Source organism: Doryrhamphus excisus, chromosome 20 (genome assembly GCF_030265055.1).
Source record: "Doryrhamphus excisus isolate RoL2022-K1 chromosome 20, RoL_Dexc_1.0, whole genome shotgun sequence".
NCBI lineage: Eukaryota > Metazoa > Chordata > Actinopteri > Syngnathiformes > Syngnathidae > Doryrhamphus > Doryrhamphus excisus.
In genome coordinates this window covers 4,720,595-4,735,550 of record NC_080485.1, presented here as the reverse complement: position 1 = coordinate 4,735,550, position 14,956 = coordinate 4,720,595, and the positions used below count along the sequence as shown (strand labels likewise).

The following is a 14,956-nucleotide window of genomic DNA, read 5'->3' as shown; positions in this document are numbered from 1 at the left end:
ATAATATGTAAAGTACAACTATGCAACGGACTGAACTCAAGCTATGTTTTCATGTGAGCCAGTTTAACAATACAACCACATGGTTTTTGTAAGGTACATAGAGAATGCTCAATGTGAGAACTGATATAATTTATACATGCATTAATTTATTCAAGTTATTATATTGACACGTGAAAAGGAAAAGCTAAACGATAACATCAATTCTGTATTTATTGTATGATTCTACCCTATTGTGGATCATTTATTATATATGATTTATAGTGCAGTTTGATACTCGTAAAGAAAGACCTACTGGAGAGCGGCCTTTTGGTGCATTCAGGGCACCTCGTAAAGGAGAGATTGCAGAAGAGTTCACACGTTTAGACAATATGGCAGCTGTTAGAATTAGTACGTGGGGCTCTTCGACAAAGAATCGTTTCTATACCTGGACACTTCTTTGTTTACTTATATTCGTTAATACAGAATCGGCGACGGCAGCGCCAGAGGCAGGTTTTTGGAAAAACATCTCTTTAAACGTAAGTATAGAATCGGAAGTTACCGGCTACTAGCTAGCTGTGTTATGCTAGCTTTCTGTCATCCGGGAGAGTATGGTTTTATCTGCACGCCATGTACACGTCACAGTAACTTCTTTTAAACTCTAAGCTTTATATCCTTACATTGTGCCGGTGAATAGAAATGTACCAGTGAATATCGGTGAACATTTATTCGCTTTCATTGTAGATTAGTGCTATTTTAGCATATGGCTAGCTATCTGCTCTGCAATTCAATTGAGTGTAATCATAAATATATTGGGTTTACGTGACAAACCCCCTTTCGTTCTAATTTGACAGTCTTCATATTTACTCCATCTACTTCTTTAGGAGCATCAACACTATATTTATACACATTATATTTTTCTAAGAACGCTGACGTGATAAATAATGAAAATGCGCGGCCGTTTTGGTTGTCTCTTGTTACAGGATGACTGCATTTGTTACCCAGGAGAGGTCATCTGTCAATCACAAATTAAAAAAAAAAGATAAAACAACAAACAGCATACCAGGGCTGCTCACACTTTTTCAGCCTGCGAGCTATTTCAAGTCCCAAAGATCTACCTACTACTATAAATGCACACACTTTTTCAGTATGCAAGTTACAAGTCAAAATGATGTATCTCATATATAAACATACAACATATATCTAAAATCTAACCGGTAAACTTTGAAAATACTATACTAAATGCTAATGGTTAGTATTTCACATTCACAGTTTCAAAGGTTACAAGTAAAGTACTTGATATCGTTCACATTCTGTTCCATTTTCTTCTGCTGGTCTGGGTCGCGGGGGCACCAGTCTAAGTAGGAAAGCCCAGACTTTCCGGCCCCCAGCCACCTCGCCCAGATCCACCGTGAGGACACCAAGCTGTTCCTAGGCCAGCTGTAAGACATACAGTGCATCCGGAAAGTATTCACAGAGCTTCACTTTTTCTACATTTTGTCATGTTACAGCCTCATTCCAAACTGTATTAAATTAATCTCTTACCTCAAAATTCTACACAAAATACTCCATTATGACAATGTGAAAAAAGGTTTTTTTGACATGTTTTGAATTTATTAAAAATAGAAAACAAAAAAATCACATTTACATAAGTATTCACAGCCCTTGCTTATTACTTTGTTGATCCACCTTTGGCAGCAATTACAGCCTCAAGTCTTTTTGAATATGATCCCACAAGTTTAGCACACCTATCTTTAGGCAGTTTTGCCCATTCTTCTTTGCAATAAGTCTCAAGCTCCATCAGGTTGGATGGGAGACGTCTGTGCACAGCCATTTTCAGATCTCTCCAGAGATGTTCGATCGGATTCAAGTCTGGACTCTGGCTGGGCCACTTCAGGACATTCACGGAGTGGTTCTGAAGCCAATCTTTTGAGATCTTGGCTGTGTGCTTCGGGTCGTTGACCTCAGGCTGGGGCGAAGGTTCATTTTTCAGCAGGACAAGAGCGCTCTGGAGCAGGTTTTCATCCAGGATATCTCTATATATTGCTGCATTCATTTTTCCTTCTGTCCTGACTCGTCTGCCAGTTCCTGCTGCTGAAAAACATCCCCACAGCATGATGCTGCCACCACCATGCTTCACTGTAGGGATGGTATTGGCCTGGTGATGAGCATTCACACCAAAGAGTTCAATCTTTGTCTCATCAGACCAGAAAATTTTGTTTCTTATGGTCTGAGAGTCATTCAGGTGCTTTTTGGCAAATTCCAGACGGGCTGCCATGTTCCTTTTACTAAGGAGAGGCTTTCGTCTGGCCACTCTACCATACAGGCCTGATTGGTGGATTGCTGCAGAGATGGTTGTCCTTCTGGAAGGCTCTCCTCTCTCCACAGAGGAACGCTGGAGCTCTGACAGAGTGACCATCGGGGCCTTGGTCACCTCCCTGACTAAGGCCCTTCTTCCCCGATCGCTCAGTTTAGAAGGCCGGTCAGCTCTAGGAAGAGTCCTGGTGGTTCCAAACGTCTTCCATTTACGAATAATGGAGGCCACTGTGCTCATTGGGACCTTCAAAGCAGCAGAAATTTTTCTGTATCCTTCCCCAGATTTGTGCCTCAAGACAATGCTGTCTTGCAGGTCTACAGACAGTTCTTTTGACTTCATGCTTGGTGTTTGTGCTCTGACATGCACAGTCAACTGTGGGACCTTATATAGACAGGTGTGTGCCTTTCCAAATCATGTCCAATCAACTGAATTTACTGTAGGTGGACTCCAATTAAGCTGTAGAAAGATCTCAAGGATGATCAGTGGAAAAAAGATGCACCAGAGCTCAATTTTGAGCTTCATGGCAAAGGCTGTGAATACTTATGTAAATGTGATTTCTTAGTTTTCTATTTTTAATAAATTCAAAAAAAGTCAAAAAAAAACTTTTTCACATTGTCATAATGGAGTATTTTGTGTAGGACTTTGAGGTAAGAGATTAAATTAATACAATTTGGAATGAGGCTGTAACATGACAAAATGTGGAAAAAGTGAAGCGCTGTGAATACTTTCCGGATGCACTGTAATACCTCCAGCGTGTCCTCGGTCTGCCCCGGGCCTTCTCCCAGCTGGGCATGCCCGGAACAACTCATCAGGGAGGGCTCCAGGAGGCATCTGGACTAGATGACCGAGCTACCTCAACTGGCCCCTCTCAGTGTGAAGAGATGTGTCAGCCAAGACAGTCCCTCAATATCCAGAGCCTTGAGGAATTGAGGGCAAAACTGGTCACCCCCAGAGCTTTACCGCTGAGGAGCATTTGGACGACCCCAGATACCTCAGCCACTGTGATGGAACTGTCTGTGTACGTATCCTATGACTCTGCTTCCTCTATGGAAGGTATGTCAGTGGGATTGAGAAGGAACTCAAAAGTATTCCTTCTATTGTCCAACTATAACCTCAGCAAGGTCAGCAGGCTCCCGTACCCACTGTAAACAGTCTGGACCTGGCACTTTTCTGAGGCGTCTGGTTTGCCAGAACCTCTGAGAGGCTGACCAAAAGTCATGTTCCTTGGCCTTGTTGAACTACTCCCACAGCCGAGTTTTTAACGCGACGACACCGAAGTGCCTTTTCGCCTGACGGTACCTGTCAGGAGTCCCACAAGCCATCCATGCTCAGTAGGACTCCTTCTTCAGCTTGACGGCAGCCCTGACCTCTGGTGTCCACCATCAGGTTAGGGGCTTGCCGCCATGACAAGCACAGACCACCTTGCGGCCGCAGTTCCGATCGGCTGCCTCAGCAAAGGAGGCATGGTATATAGCCGATTCAGTCTCGATATCGCCATCCGCCCCCAGGATGCAATGCAAAGCTATGCTGGAGGTGAGAGTTGAAGAATATAGGCATCTTACCACAGAGTTAGTTTATCCATAATCACAATAATAAAGATGAAAGTTCTCATGTGTAGTTTGACACATCTGTTCACCAATGCTGTGGCGGCGCAAAAGTGAATCAGGAGGGGAGCTTAATGTCAGCTGACTGATGTCATATGTCATCTACAAAGTGACCTGAATACAATCGACCCGAACTACCAACAACCGCTTGCTCCTGATCGACGTTGTGGTCCCCCCCTGCACTATACATAAGGTTAAAGTTGAAATCACCAGCTTGCCTTAACAGTGATTAGTCAGCTTGCTAAGCTAATGTCACATAACTGCTCTTTTGGCAATGCTAACAATTCATGACTGTTGTCTCAGGCAATAATAATAATAATTTTCTCCTCCATAGACTTCAAGGCCACTACTGTTAAGGAAGTCCATGTTCAAAGACACCGATATTGAGTTGAAAGGTAAGATTAATGTGGTTGATTGAGACACTTTGACGTATTGACAAATAAAACACATTATTTTTGTGTTTACCCTTGCGTGTGTTAACTTTCAGTTGTGTCATTTGGCTGTCATGATGAGGTAACCTTCATCATTCATTGGTATTTGAAATACTATCCCTGTCACAATGACTTCAATAATATTGATGTAAGTATAAATGGATTTTAACACTCATCAAGTTTTTCTTTGCTTGATGACAACATGAATTGCTGACTTCATCTGCAGGAAATGTATGAGCGAACCCCGCTTAGTCGTGGGCAGAGCCTCGATCCAAATCCCCTTGTGCAAGGAGAGTACATCGAGCACAAACACAAGCCGATAGCATGCAACAGTGAGCTGCGCTCCTTTCCAGTGCTTAAAGTAGGTTTTTGCTGCTGTTCCCTTGCACTTTCTCATGCAATTGTGATTGTGGCATTTATTATGTCACCTCCATCACTTACTGCAGAAAACTAAGGCGGGACCACTTCCTGTCAGTACTCCTGTCGAGGGACAAAAATTGGTCAGTATTCTGTGAAATGTTTGATACGCAAGTGTCACATTTGTTGATTCCTGCGGTTTTTGAGTAATTGCAGGATGAGAGTGAAATCAGATGGATGACTGAGGAGTATGACACCAACACAACAAAGGACAAAAGTGCAAAGGTTAAAGACAATGTCATCGCCTCCACTTGGAAAGATGGGCCTTACCTACTGGTGGTGAAGATTGTGCCCAGTAAACAAGATGTTAACTGGAATTTAAGTGGTGAGATTTTTCTTCCCCACCGCTTTGGATGATAATCTTCCAGTCGTAATAATGAACATACATGTAACCAGTAGTAACAGTAGAGAAATAAGGCTTAAATTATTTTATGCAATCTGTTTAGCCAAAAGTTTTTTTTTGTCAGTGTGATATTTGGCATTCCCCAAATCTGTGTGTACTTTTTTGTAATTGTGGCCAGTCGACACCTCAAAAAGCAGCTGCACGCACGTTACACACATGACCTCCGTGCGTTACTTGCAGGAACGTAGAATTGAAAGTGCTGCACACAGCTATGTCCTGGCTGCTCTCTACAATATGGAGGTTTTATTGTTCTTGTCAGATTATTATTCTCATATTGGTTATGAAAGTTAAGTGGGATCAAATGGTTTAGATGACATCATTGGTGTTACTTATTTTTGTAGTGGCTTTTTGTCTTTTCAGTGAATGTGGTGATGAAAGGCAGCCATGGCTACATATCTGTCACAGAATACCCTCTGATGATTGTGAGTAGACAACATTTTTTTAATATAATTGAACAAGATATCCCTGTTTGGATTGCGTGTGTTTTCTCTGGGTACTCATGGCTTCCTGTCACAGTCCAAAAACATGAACTTTTAGGTTAACTGAAGATTAACAGTACGTGCAAGTTGTCCACAGGTGTGAATGTGAGTGTGAAAGGTTGAGTTTCACATAAGGATTGTGAATGAAAAATTCCCCCAAAAAGTGCAGCTCCCCTTTTAAAAGCATCAGGATCAAGAATCATTAGGAACCAAACTCATTCTAATTCAAACGATGCCCATGCCCAGTGACTGGCGACCAGTACAGGATGTACCTCACATCTCACCCAAGGTGAGCTTCCATAGGCTCCAGTTCACCTGCCACTCCAATAAGGATAAGCGTCATAGAAAATGATGGGAAATGATGGATGGATTTCAAGAAGAATCTATCTGCCTTTTGTAAAGACCATCCCTCAAAATCCTCTGTGGTATACTTACTACCATTCTTGGTTCACAGTTCTACATGGTTATGTGTGTGGTCTACATCCTGTTTGCCCTGCTATGGTTTATGTGGGCCGCTTGCTACTGGAAAGATCTACTGAGGATTCAGTTCTGGATCGCTGGGGTCATATTCCTGGGAATGGTGGAGAAGGCGGTCTTCTGCGCTGAATATGAAAACACCAACAGTGTTGGTTCTGCTTGTGAGTGTCCACTGACATTTCCCACCTACTTTGCATCTTTATAGGCAATACTACTGCTGCTTGACTTGTTTTCAGCTCCAGGCCTGCTGATCTTTGCTGAGCTGGTCTCCGCTTTCAAGAGAACTTTAGCCCGATTGCTTGTCATCATAGTCAGCCTTGGCTATGGGATTGTAAAGTATGTCAACACATATCTGCACATGGCATATTTACAATGAACAATACTTATTTTGCATCTCCATCCTTTAAGGCCTCGACTGGGGACAGTAATGCACCGAGTGGTTGGTCTTGGAATCCTTTACTTTATCTTTGCTGCCATTGAAGGCGTGCTGAGGATAACTGGGGTGAGTTTCTGCCTGTAAAGTAAATGTTTTCTTTGATATTATACAGATGAGTAAGAATCCTATCACCTAAGGTAATATCAGGTTTTCTGACTTGATACTACATATCAAGCATGGACCTGGTTTGCGGTTAGAATCAGAATCTCTTGTTGTTTTGCTGATGTATTTAAGGGTCGGGACAATGGCCCAGCTCTCATTACAGCAATTGTTCTGGCTGTGTTTGACTCCATCATCATCTGGTTCATATCCTTTCAGAAGTAAACTAATCTCAGCTAATTTGTCACTGTTTTATTGTTTCTGATCAGGTTAGCTGTTTTGGTCGATATACTTCTGTGAAGGGTTCTTGTTTTCTCCACCTCCCTGTGTCCCGTGTGTGTCCCTATATATTTCCAGGCAAAAGACTCTGACTTGGCCCTACTGGCCAACATACCACTGGCACTGCTTGATTCCTCTCTATGCTGGTGGATATCCTTCCATGTACACACAACCTTTCCCTGTGGCTTCCCTTGCTTCCAAACACAGAGACCAAGAGAGGCGTATTTGTGCTGGAGCCTATCCCAGCTGTCTTCGGGCGAGAGGCGGGGTACACCCTGGACTGGTCGCCAGCCAATCACAGGGCACATATAGACAAACAACCATTCACACTCACATTCATACCTATGTACAATTTGGAGTCACCAATTAACCTAGCATGTTTTTGGAATGTGGGAGGAAGCCGGAGTACCCGGAGAAAACCCACGCATGCACATGGAGAACATGCAAACTCCACACAGAGATGGCCGAGGGTAGAATTGAACTTGGGTCTCCTCAGTGTGGGGCCTGCGCTCTAACCGCGCTCCACCGTGCAGCCATTGCTGATGAAGATACCATTCAAATAACATTACAAACAAACAATGAGGGGTTTTATGCTTCCCATACTGATAATCCATAAGTAAATTCGGCCGATACGATACCAATACCGATCACTACTAGCTATATTATGGATCACCAAGGTTTTGTCTTGTGAGAAATGAAAATGGCTACCAATTTTTGCAAAATTTATTTTCATGGCTTATTTCAAAACAAAGCCTATGCTATGCTAATTTTACCAGAACATTAACAACATGCTGGTATCCACAACTTTTGTATTTCATAATGCGTTTATTTCTAGTCTTCTTACATTATTAATTGAAAACCTGAATGAAAGGCAGGTATGCCTGCCTCTGCTGGGCCTCTCCAGCAGCATCCGCTGCCTTCTGAACCGCAGATGCAGCTGACTCCCTCTTCTGAGTGACAACAAAATGCTGACACTGGTCCATCAACTTGGCACCACTGCTAATATCGGTGTGCAGAACGTGCGTTTCAAGCGCGGCGCAAACGCTCACTCGTCACGGTCCTAATTGGACAGCCGAACTGGGGATGTGCTGAGAATGACGTGCGCCCACCACAGAGTCAGAAGTGGTTGCAGAGGGCACACGCGTCACACGTCATCCATAGCATGGGGAAGCCCCACAGACAACAAAAGTTCCTACTGCACTAAAAGTGCAACATAGTGTCTGCAAATCTGTACAAATTTTGCCCACATTTGTCAGCAGTACAGTAAGTTGGGACCGGGGCTTAGGTGCTGCCTGACCGATGCTCACACTCAAATTCACCACACCCTGCCAAGTGCGCGCCCCCACATGCCGCACCAATCTAAAGCTTTACAAAGCGTTAACGGTGAGACATTTTTTGAAGGCATGTTTTGCAGGGTGCAAAACTTTAATCTCGGCCGATATTGATACCATGCTTTTTCCACTGATCTCAGACGATACTGATCGGAGCACCCCTACAAACAATATAGATTATGATTAAATCTGTCATAATGTTACCACTCTTGGTCTCAAAGATTAGCATGCCTTCTCCTTTGCCTTCTACAAATGTGTCTGCCTACCACCGCACGTTCTTTTTACAGTTTTTTTGTGTTTTAATGTATGTTCTATATAACTAATGTTCATGTGACAATATGTTCATTTCTGTGGTTGTAGTAGTGGTAGAACTCTGCTACATCATACTGTGCAACTAAGGCTGATTGTCATAATTTGAATGCTGAGGCAATAGCATTTTCTGATTATTGTTTTATTTTTTTTTTAAATCCATGGATAGAAATGCAACCATACATTGACACTGCCTCAATGCCTCCAATCACATCGCCATGCTTTGTTATTAGTGCTCACAACTCCTAGAGGGAATATTTGCATGCTTTCTGAGGACTGTAGCTGTGCTAACCAGTGTCTCTGTTTCTAATTTAATTGCAGTCTATCAGTATTCTGTGAATTATCATCATTAGGCAGAGCTATTGTAGTATTATCACACCATCCACATCACTCCAAGAACAATGTCTCTCCTCCAGGACAGCACTAGTTAGCTGACTAATTAATCTAAATCGCCATATTAATTAATACAGTGCATCTTGGTACATTTAAGGTGAGTTTTGTGTTTCCCTTGACTACAAGCTACATATTTGTCAGCCTGGCTCAAACCATCAAGACTCTGAAACTGAGACGAAACCCAGTTAAGTTGTCCCTCTACAGGCACTTCACAAACACACTCATATTTGCTGTCATTGGTGAGTCTACTACAATAAAACATGTGGAATCACATTCACATATGCCAAGTCTCACCCATGCTCTGCTTTCCACAAGCTTCCATTATTTTCATGGGATGGACTGCAAAGAAATTCCGTCTATCAGATTGCCAGTCGGTGAGTACTTTTCTGTTGCCTTGTTTTAAAAATATATGATATTAGGAAGTTCTTAAATTATGCCTAATATTTGTGCACAGGATTGGATTGAGCTATGGGTGGAAGATGCTTTTTGGAGGTTTTTGTTTTCCCTTATTCTGCTTGTCATAATGTTCCTATGGAGACCATCTGCAAACAACCAAAGGCAAGTTTATCCTGAGCACCGCTTTTTTGTCTTCTCCTTTTCTCACTGAATGTCAACACCCTCAGGTACGCCTTCACGCCTCTCATGGACGACTCAGATGATGAGGAAATTGAGGAATTTATCGCTTCTGCACACATTGGTAAGATATCATCACACTAAACACTACTTTTCACCTATTTTAATGCCATAGTCTTCATAGTTCAACAGTAGTGTCTCCAAAGTGTTGGCCATGAACATTTAAAGTTCGGCGACATGACATAATGGGACACACCTATGTTGCCTTCAAAGGCTGGTAATAAAACCAAAAACTTCAGACAATGTTTTATGGCTTTATATCCATTCTGTGACCATGTAGTAGCAGGTACATTTGATGATATATAATACTTACAGTATTTTTACGTATTTTGGACTTTTTAAGCATTACTCAAACATTCTTTCTAAGCGCATTGATTTAACATGAACGCCGACACCTAGCAAGAACTACTCCAAACTCAAGTTCGTGAATGTATATAGCCTTACCCTTTTGGTAGTGGTCTGAGGCACTGTGAGTGTGACGCTAATGCGCTGCAGGCGAGTTTGTGGTGAAGCTTGCCAATAAGTGCGCCAGTAACAGTTTGATGTAGTAACAATGTTAATAACAATAACCGTCAGTTAATATGCACCTGTCTAAGGTATTAAATGCCATATATCACATACAATAATATTTGAAGCTTAAAAGTGAAGGAGATTCTTGGGACACATTACAGTTAGAACATCACTGAAATAGGAATTTGACAAAATAGAGTTTTGGCCACAACATTGCACACCTGTTATTCTTCTATGTTTACTTCTGTTTTTTTTCCCTCAGGGGATGGTATTAAACAGAGAGCTGCCAAAAGTGACACAAATGGTGCTGTGAAATCTCCAGAAACAAACGCAGTGAGTAACACTCATGCAATTAATTCAACTCTTAGGTTGGCCTCTTGACATGCAACTTATATGCAAAAGTTAGCCAGCAGGGGGCAGTATTTACTTGCTTTGTCACCATGCAGGAAGAAGACTTGAAGTGGGTTGAGGATAACGTACCCACTTCTCTCGCTGATGTGTGAGTGTCATCCAGCATTTCTATTTATTCAGTTTAGCAAAGTGTTTTCATACAAGACATAAAATATTTGAACTGTGTCTCATTTATCATTGCAGAGCTCTTCCAGTCCTGCTTGACTCTGATGAGGTATCACTTTTTGTGCTTTCTTTAGGCAGAAATTAATGCCATAATGCAAATATATATATATTTATAAAGTTTACTACTGCACTGCTATTATTTACAAATGCACTTTTACTGTGCAGGAAATCATGACGACCAAGTATGAGATGTCCAAGTTGGAGTGAGGGCAAACCTTTAGAGCTCTCAGCAAAGGTTGTGGAGAACAACAACAAAAAAAAGCGGCTGCTCATGATCCTGCTGTCGAATTCCGATGTGCAGAATGACGTCTTATTGGCGATGGCGGGCTATGGTGGAGCTCTTCTGCTTTAGGGCACCTTTTGCCCATTTCCTTCAGCTTCCACCTTCAAAACTGAAGAAAAATCACTTTGAGCCTTTCTTTCCAAAGAGATAAATTCATTTATATATTATTAGAGCTGTATGCTGTATTTATTTGCATTATATTGATAATGTTTTTTTTTTTTTTTTTTTTTTACAAGTAATAACAGAGAGCCTTTTGCATGAACATACTCTACACTGACTTTGGGGTTTTCAAATAAGATGCCTGTTTATTTAACAAATGTAAAAGCTTTTACATTTTACAAACCAGGGTAAACACCAGAAATGATTCATGTAATTACGGCATTGATTTACAAGACTGAAAGTGGGATTTAGTAAATATTATACAAGTGTGAAGATGTTGAGATGAACTTTGGAAAACACAATTTTGTTTCTATGCACCTTAGCATCAAACCCGTGCCTATATGTCCTTCTTGTGGGAGACCTGACGTGATATTCCAATAGTCTCAATACTGACGTGTCACTGATGAGCGTACATGATCAGCTGTCACTTGTACATTTTAAACTAACGCGCTAAGTAGTTTAGTGTTGGGGATGAGTACTTGTGTATGTGTGTGTCCTTGGAAATAAGGAGCAGTTATACTGTATGTCAGTAAGAATTTGTATTTATTTTCATTCATTCATTCATTTTCTACCGCTTTTTCCTCACAAGGGTGCTGGAGCCTATCCCAGCTGTCTTCGGGCGAGAGGCGGGGTACACCCTGGACTGGTCGCCAGCCAATCACAGGGCACATGTAGACAAACAACCATTCACACTCACATTCATACCTATGGACAATTTGGAGTGGCCAATTAACCTAGCATGTTTTTGGAATGTGGGAGGAAACCGGAGTACCTGGAGAAAACCCACACATGCACGGGGAGAACATGCAAACTCCACACAGAGATGGCCGAGGGTGGAATTGAACCCTAATTGAATTGAACGCTAACCACTAGACTGCCGTGCCGCCCTATTTATTTTCAAGTGTACTTAAAAGTCATGTTTACTTTTGTTGTGTTTTACAATGTCATCTTCAGAACTGGACCAATATAGGAAAACGGCAAATTGTTCTTTCTTTATAAGCTTGCGTTCACCTTGTTTTCCTGTTATGTCTGACAGTGTCTTGGAAGGTGCCGTTATTGTAGTTTGGAGTTGGAGCGCTGTTGCTGTGTGTGATTATTTCTGTGGTTAGCACAAGCACATCACCTTAAGAGGTTTATAATAATGTCACTGTTAAATGATTGTTTCCATGCCAATGGTTGAAGGAAACATGGGATACAATATGTGCTAGGATGCAAATGACAAGTGAAGTGGCCAGACAGACACCCGCACCTTCAGCTGTTGTATAGATGGGTTTGCCTGACTTGTTTCATGTCATAATTTTGTTATGTAGGGGTACACACAATGGGCTGTTTTTCATGCTAATTATTCTTTCCCACGTGATTAGAAGTAATTAAATTAAGATTATATGCAGGAGTATGTTTGTTTCCTGGGCTGTAATAAAAGATTATTTTATAAAGAGTGTGATGTTGAATTATCCCATAATCTTGTATATTTTACTTTTTTTAATTTATATTTTACAGTTTTTACATTGTTTGAAATTGAATTGAAATAGTTGGAAAATAAAAACATTCATAGATAGGAAAAAAACAGCTGTAATTAAGAGAGTCTCAATGTTCGGTTTTTTATTTTCTTCCTACCGAAAGGAATCGCCAGGAGGACGCGTTGTTATAACGCAATGTAGATTTGTATTTAGTATTTATTTTCTCAAACAGATTTGTCCACGATAATAGGGTATAAACCTTTCTCTTTCGGTTTTTCCCTTCAGGGGTCGCCACAGCAAATGGCGCCTCCATCCAACCCCGTCTTCCGCATCTGTCTCTCACACAAACTACCCTCATGTCCTCCTTCACTACATCCATAAACCACACATGCCTGGATGTCTTTATTATAAATTATATAAGTAGTTATAAGTAAGATACGCGTTAAGAGTTAGTCTAGGTCAGGGGTGCTCATTAAGTCGATCGCGAGCTACCGGTCGATCGCGGAGGTGGTACTGGTCGATCGCTGGTCGATCGCGGCGTGACATTACAAAAATATCATCCCAGCATCAATGCCGTCACTTGATTGATATACAGGGCAGCCATTCAGATGACAACTGAATGTTGCCCTTCGGGTGACCAATCAAATCAAACAACGTCTCTAAGTGCAGCAGAACTTACGATGTCAGCCTATCATCCGTCCCCGTTACTTGATTGACATACAGGACAACCAATCAGAAGACAACTGAATTTTGACCTTTAGGTCACCGCTCATGCGTAAACAACGATGCAAAGTGCTAAGCTAGTCGGCGAATTGCGAGATTTTAAGCCCTCGCTAAAGTTTATGGTCACTAAAATGAGTGAAGAAGCTGGACCAAGTAAAAAGGCAAAAAAACATATCACTTCCATACGGATATGGAATATTATACGGATATTGTGATACGGATATTATCCATGACTGATAAACATTTGGAAGTGTGCTTGAGGCTGGCTATCAGCAGCTACTGTCCGGACTATGCATCCCTGGCTGATTCAATTCAGTGCAAGTCATCAAAGTAAACTCAAGTAATTACAAAAAATGTTAATAGTTAATTATGTGTGTTTTGCAATATTGGCTCATTTGGTTATGTAAGGTACATCAACATACATTGTACGTACAAATAATCCTCAATACATTTGAAAATAAATAGATGTTTTGCATTTTTGTAGTGGGTAGATCATTTTGACTCGGTCATTTTAAAAGTAGCTCGCATGCTGAAAAAGTGTGAGCACCCCTGGTCTAGGTAGTCCAGAGAAGCTCATCAAATATTAGCGTGAACTATTGTCGTGAACCGTAGTTTTATATAGTAACACCGCACAGATAAACCCACTAACGGTGACAAATAAACGACCACATTACCCAGCATACAATGCGAACAGGAACGCAACCAATCAGAAGCTACAACCAGCACCACAAACAGGAAGTATCCTTGTCTCAGCAAAAGCGCTACAATTCAACGCCACCTGGATTCCATTTACCCAACATCATTAAATATACAAGGCTGCACACAAATGGCGTACACAGACAGCAGCGGCACCATAAATGGATATAAATTTTAGCTTACCGGTCGTGTCTCCTCCCGACAAGTCGACCTGCCAACTCGTGCCCACCCCTGCATATAGCTCGTGCTCGTTTATTTCCACCCTGATGTGTGAACCAATTAACTTTGAATCAGGCCAGCGAGCCTCCCATTACACACCTGTACTCCGCCAGTGTTCATCACCCGTTGGAACAGACGCAACACCCAATATTCCTTCATTACAAAGGCCACACGGTGACTGGGTGGTTAGCATGTTGGCCACACAGCCAGGAAACCTGGCTGACCTATAAGGTTAGAATCTCCGCTTGCGTTCTTTGCGTTTTTCTCCGGGTACTCTGGCTTATTCCCACATGCATGTTGGGTTAATTGGTAATTCAAAATTGTCCATAGGTATGAATGTGAGTGTGAATTGTCTATATCTGCCCTGTGATTGGCTGGCGACTCCTCCATGGTGTAACCCGCTGCTTGCCAGAAGTCAGCTGGAAAGGCTCCAGCATACCCCCTCGACCCTAGTGAGGATAAGCAGCATAGAATGGATGGAATCGCGCGCTTAAAAAGATTAAGCTTAAAAAATGCTCAGCGCTCACCAAATCCTCATGGCAACGGGTGCCCTCTAGAGGCGGGATACTCGCGCCTCCAAACGTGATAAACGTCTACCACGTGATGTGGATGAAACCAAAGATATTTTGCTAGGGGATCTCAGCCTTAAGCTTAATTATAAGGTAAACAAAAATCGAACTTATAACAGTAATTGCCCCACAATAAGACACGTTTAACTGTTATATCATATTCATTATATTGCAGAA

The 14,956-nt window shown here is 41.8% G+C and overlaps 1 protein-coding gene across 1 annotated transcript; it reads left to right on the top strand.

Moving 5' to 3' along the window:
* Nucleotides 1-317: 317 nt before the first annotated feature.
* On the top strand, nucleotides 318-11,390 carry tmem87b (transmembrane protein 87B). The gene is made up of 19 exons (XM_058058792.1): nucleotides 318-515; nucleotides 4,232-4,292; nucleotides 4,385-4,476; nucleotides 4,555-4,689; nucleotides 4,775-4,828; nucleotides 4,902-5,070; nucleotides 5,509-5,570; nucleotides 6,082-6,265; nucleotides 6,341-6,440; nucleotides 6,513-6,606; nucleotides 6,775-6,842; nucleotides 9,078-9,190; nucleotides 9,267-9,325; nucleotides 9,406-9,509; nucleotides 9,575-9,648; nucleotides 10,357-10,427; nucleotides 10,541-10,593; nucleotides 10,689-10,719; nucleotides 10,836-11,390. The coding sequence occupies exons 1-19, from the start codon at nucleotides 369-371 to the stop codon at nucleotides 10,875-10,877; spliced, it is 1,713 nt and encodes a 570-aa protein (XP_057914775.1). The 5' UTR covers nucleotides 318-368; the 3' UTR covers nucleotides 10,878-11,390.
* Nucleotides 11,391-14,956: the final 3,566 nt, after the last annotated feature.

Bases quoted from the DNA above. Each gene is read 5' to 3' on its own strand.
- tmem87b (XM_058058792.1), top strand. From the start codon at position 369: ATGGCAGCTGTTAGAATTAGTACGTGGGGCTCTTCGACAAAGAATCGT. The intron at 9,191-9,266 runs GTGAGTCTACTA...GCTTTCCACAAG, and splicing joins ACTCATATTTGCTGTCATTG to CTTCCATTATTTTCATGGGA. The intron at 9,326-9,405 runs GTGAGTACTTTT...ATTTGTGCACAG, and splicing joins GTCTATCAGATTGCCAGTCG to GATTGGATTGAGCTATGGGT.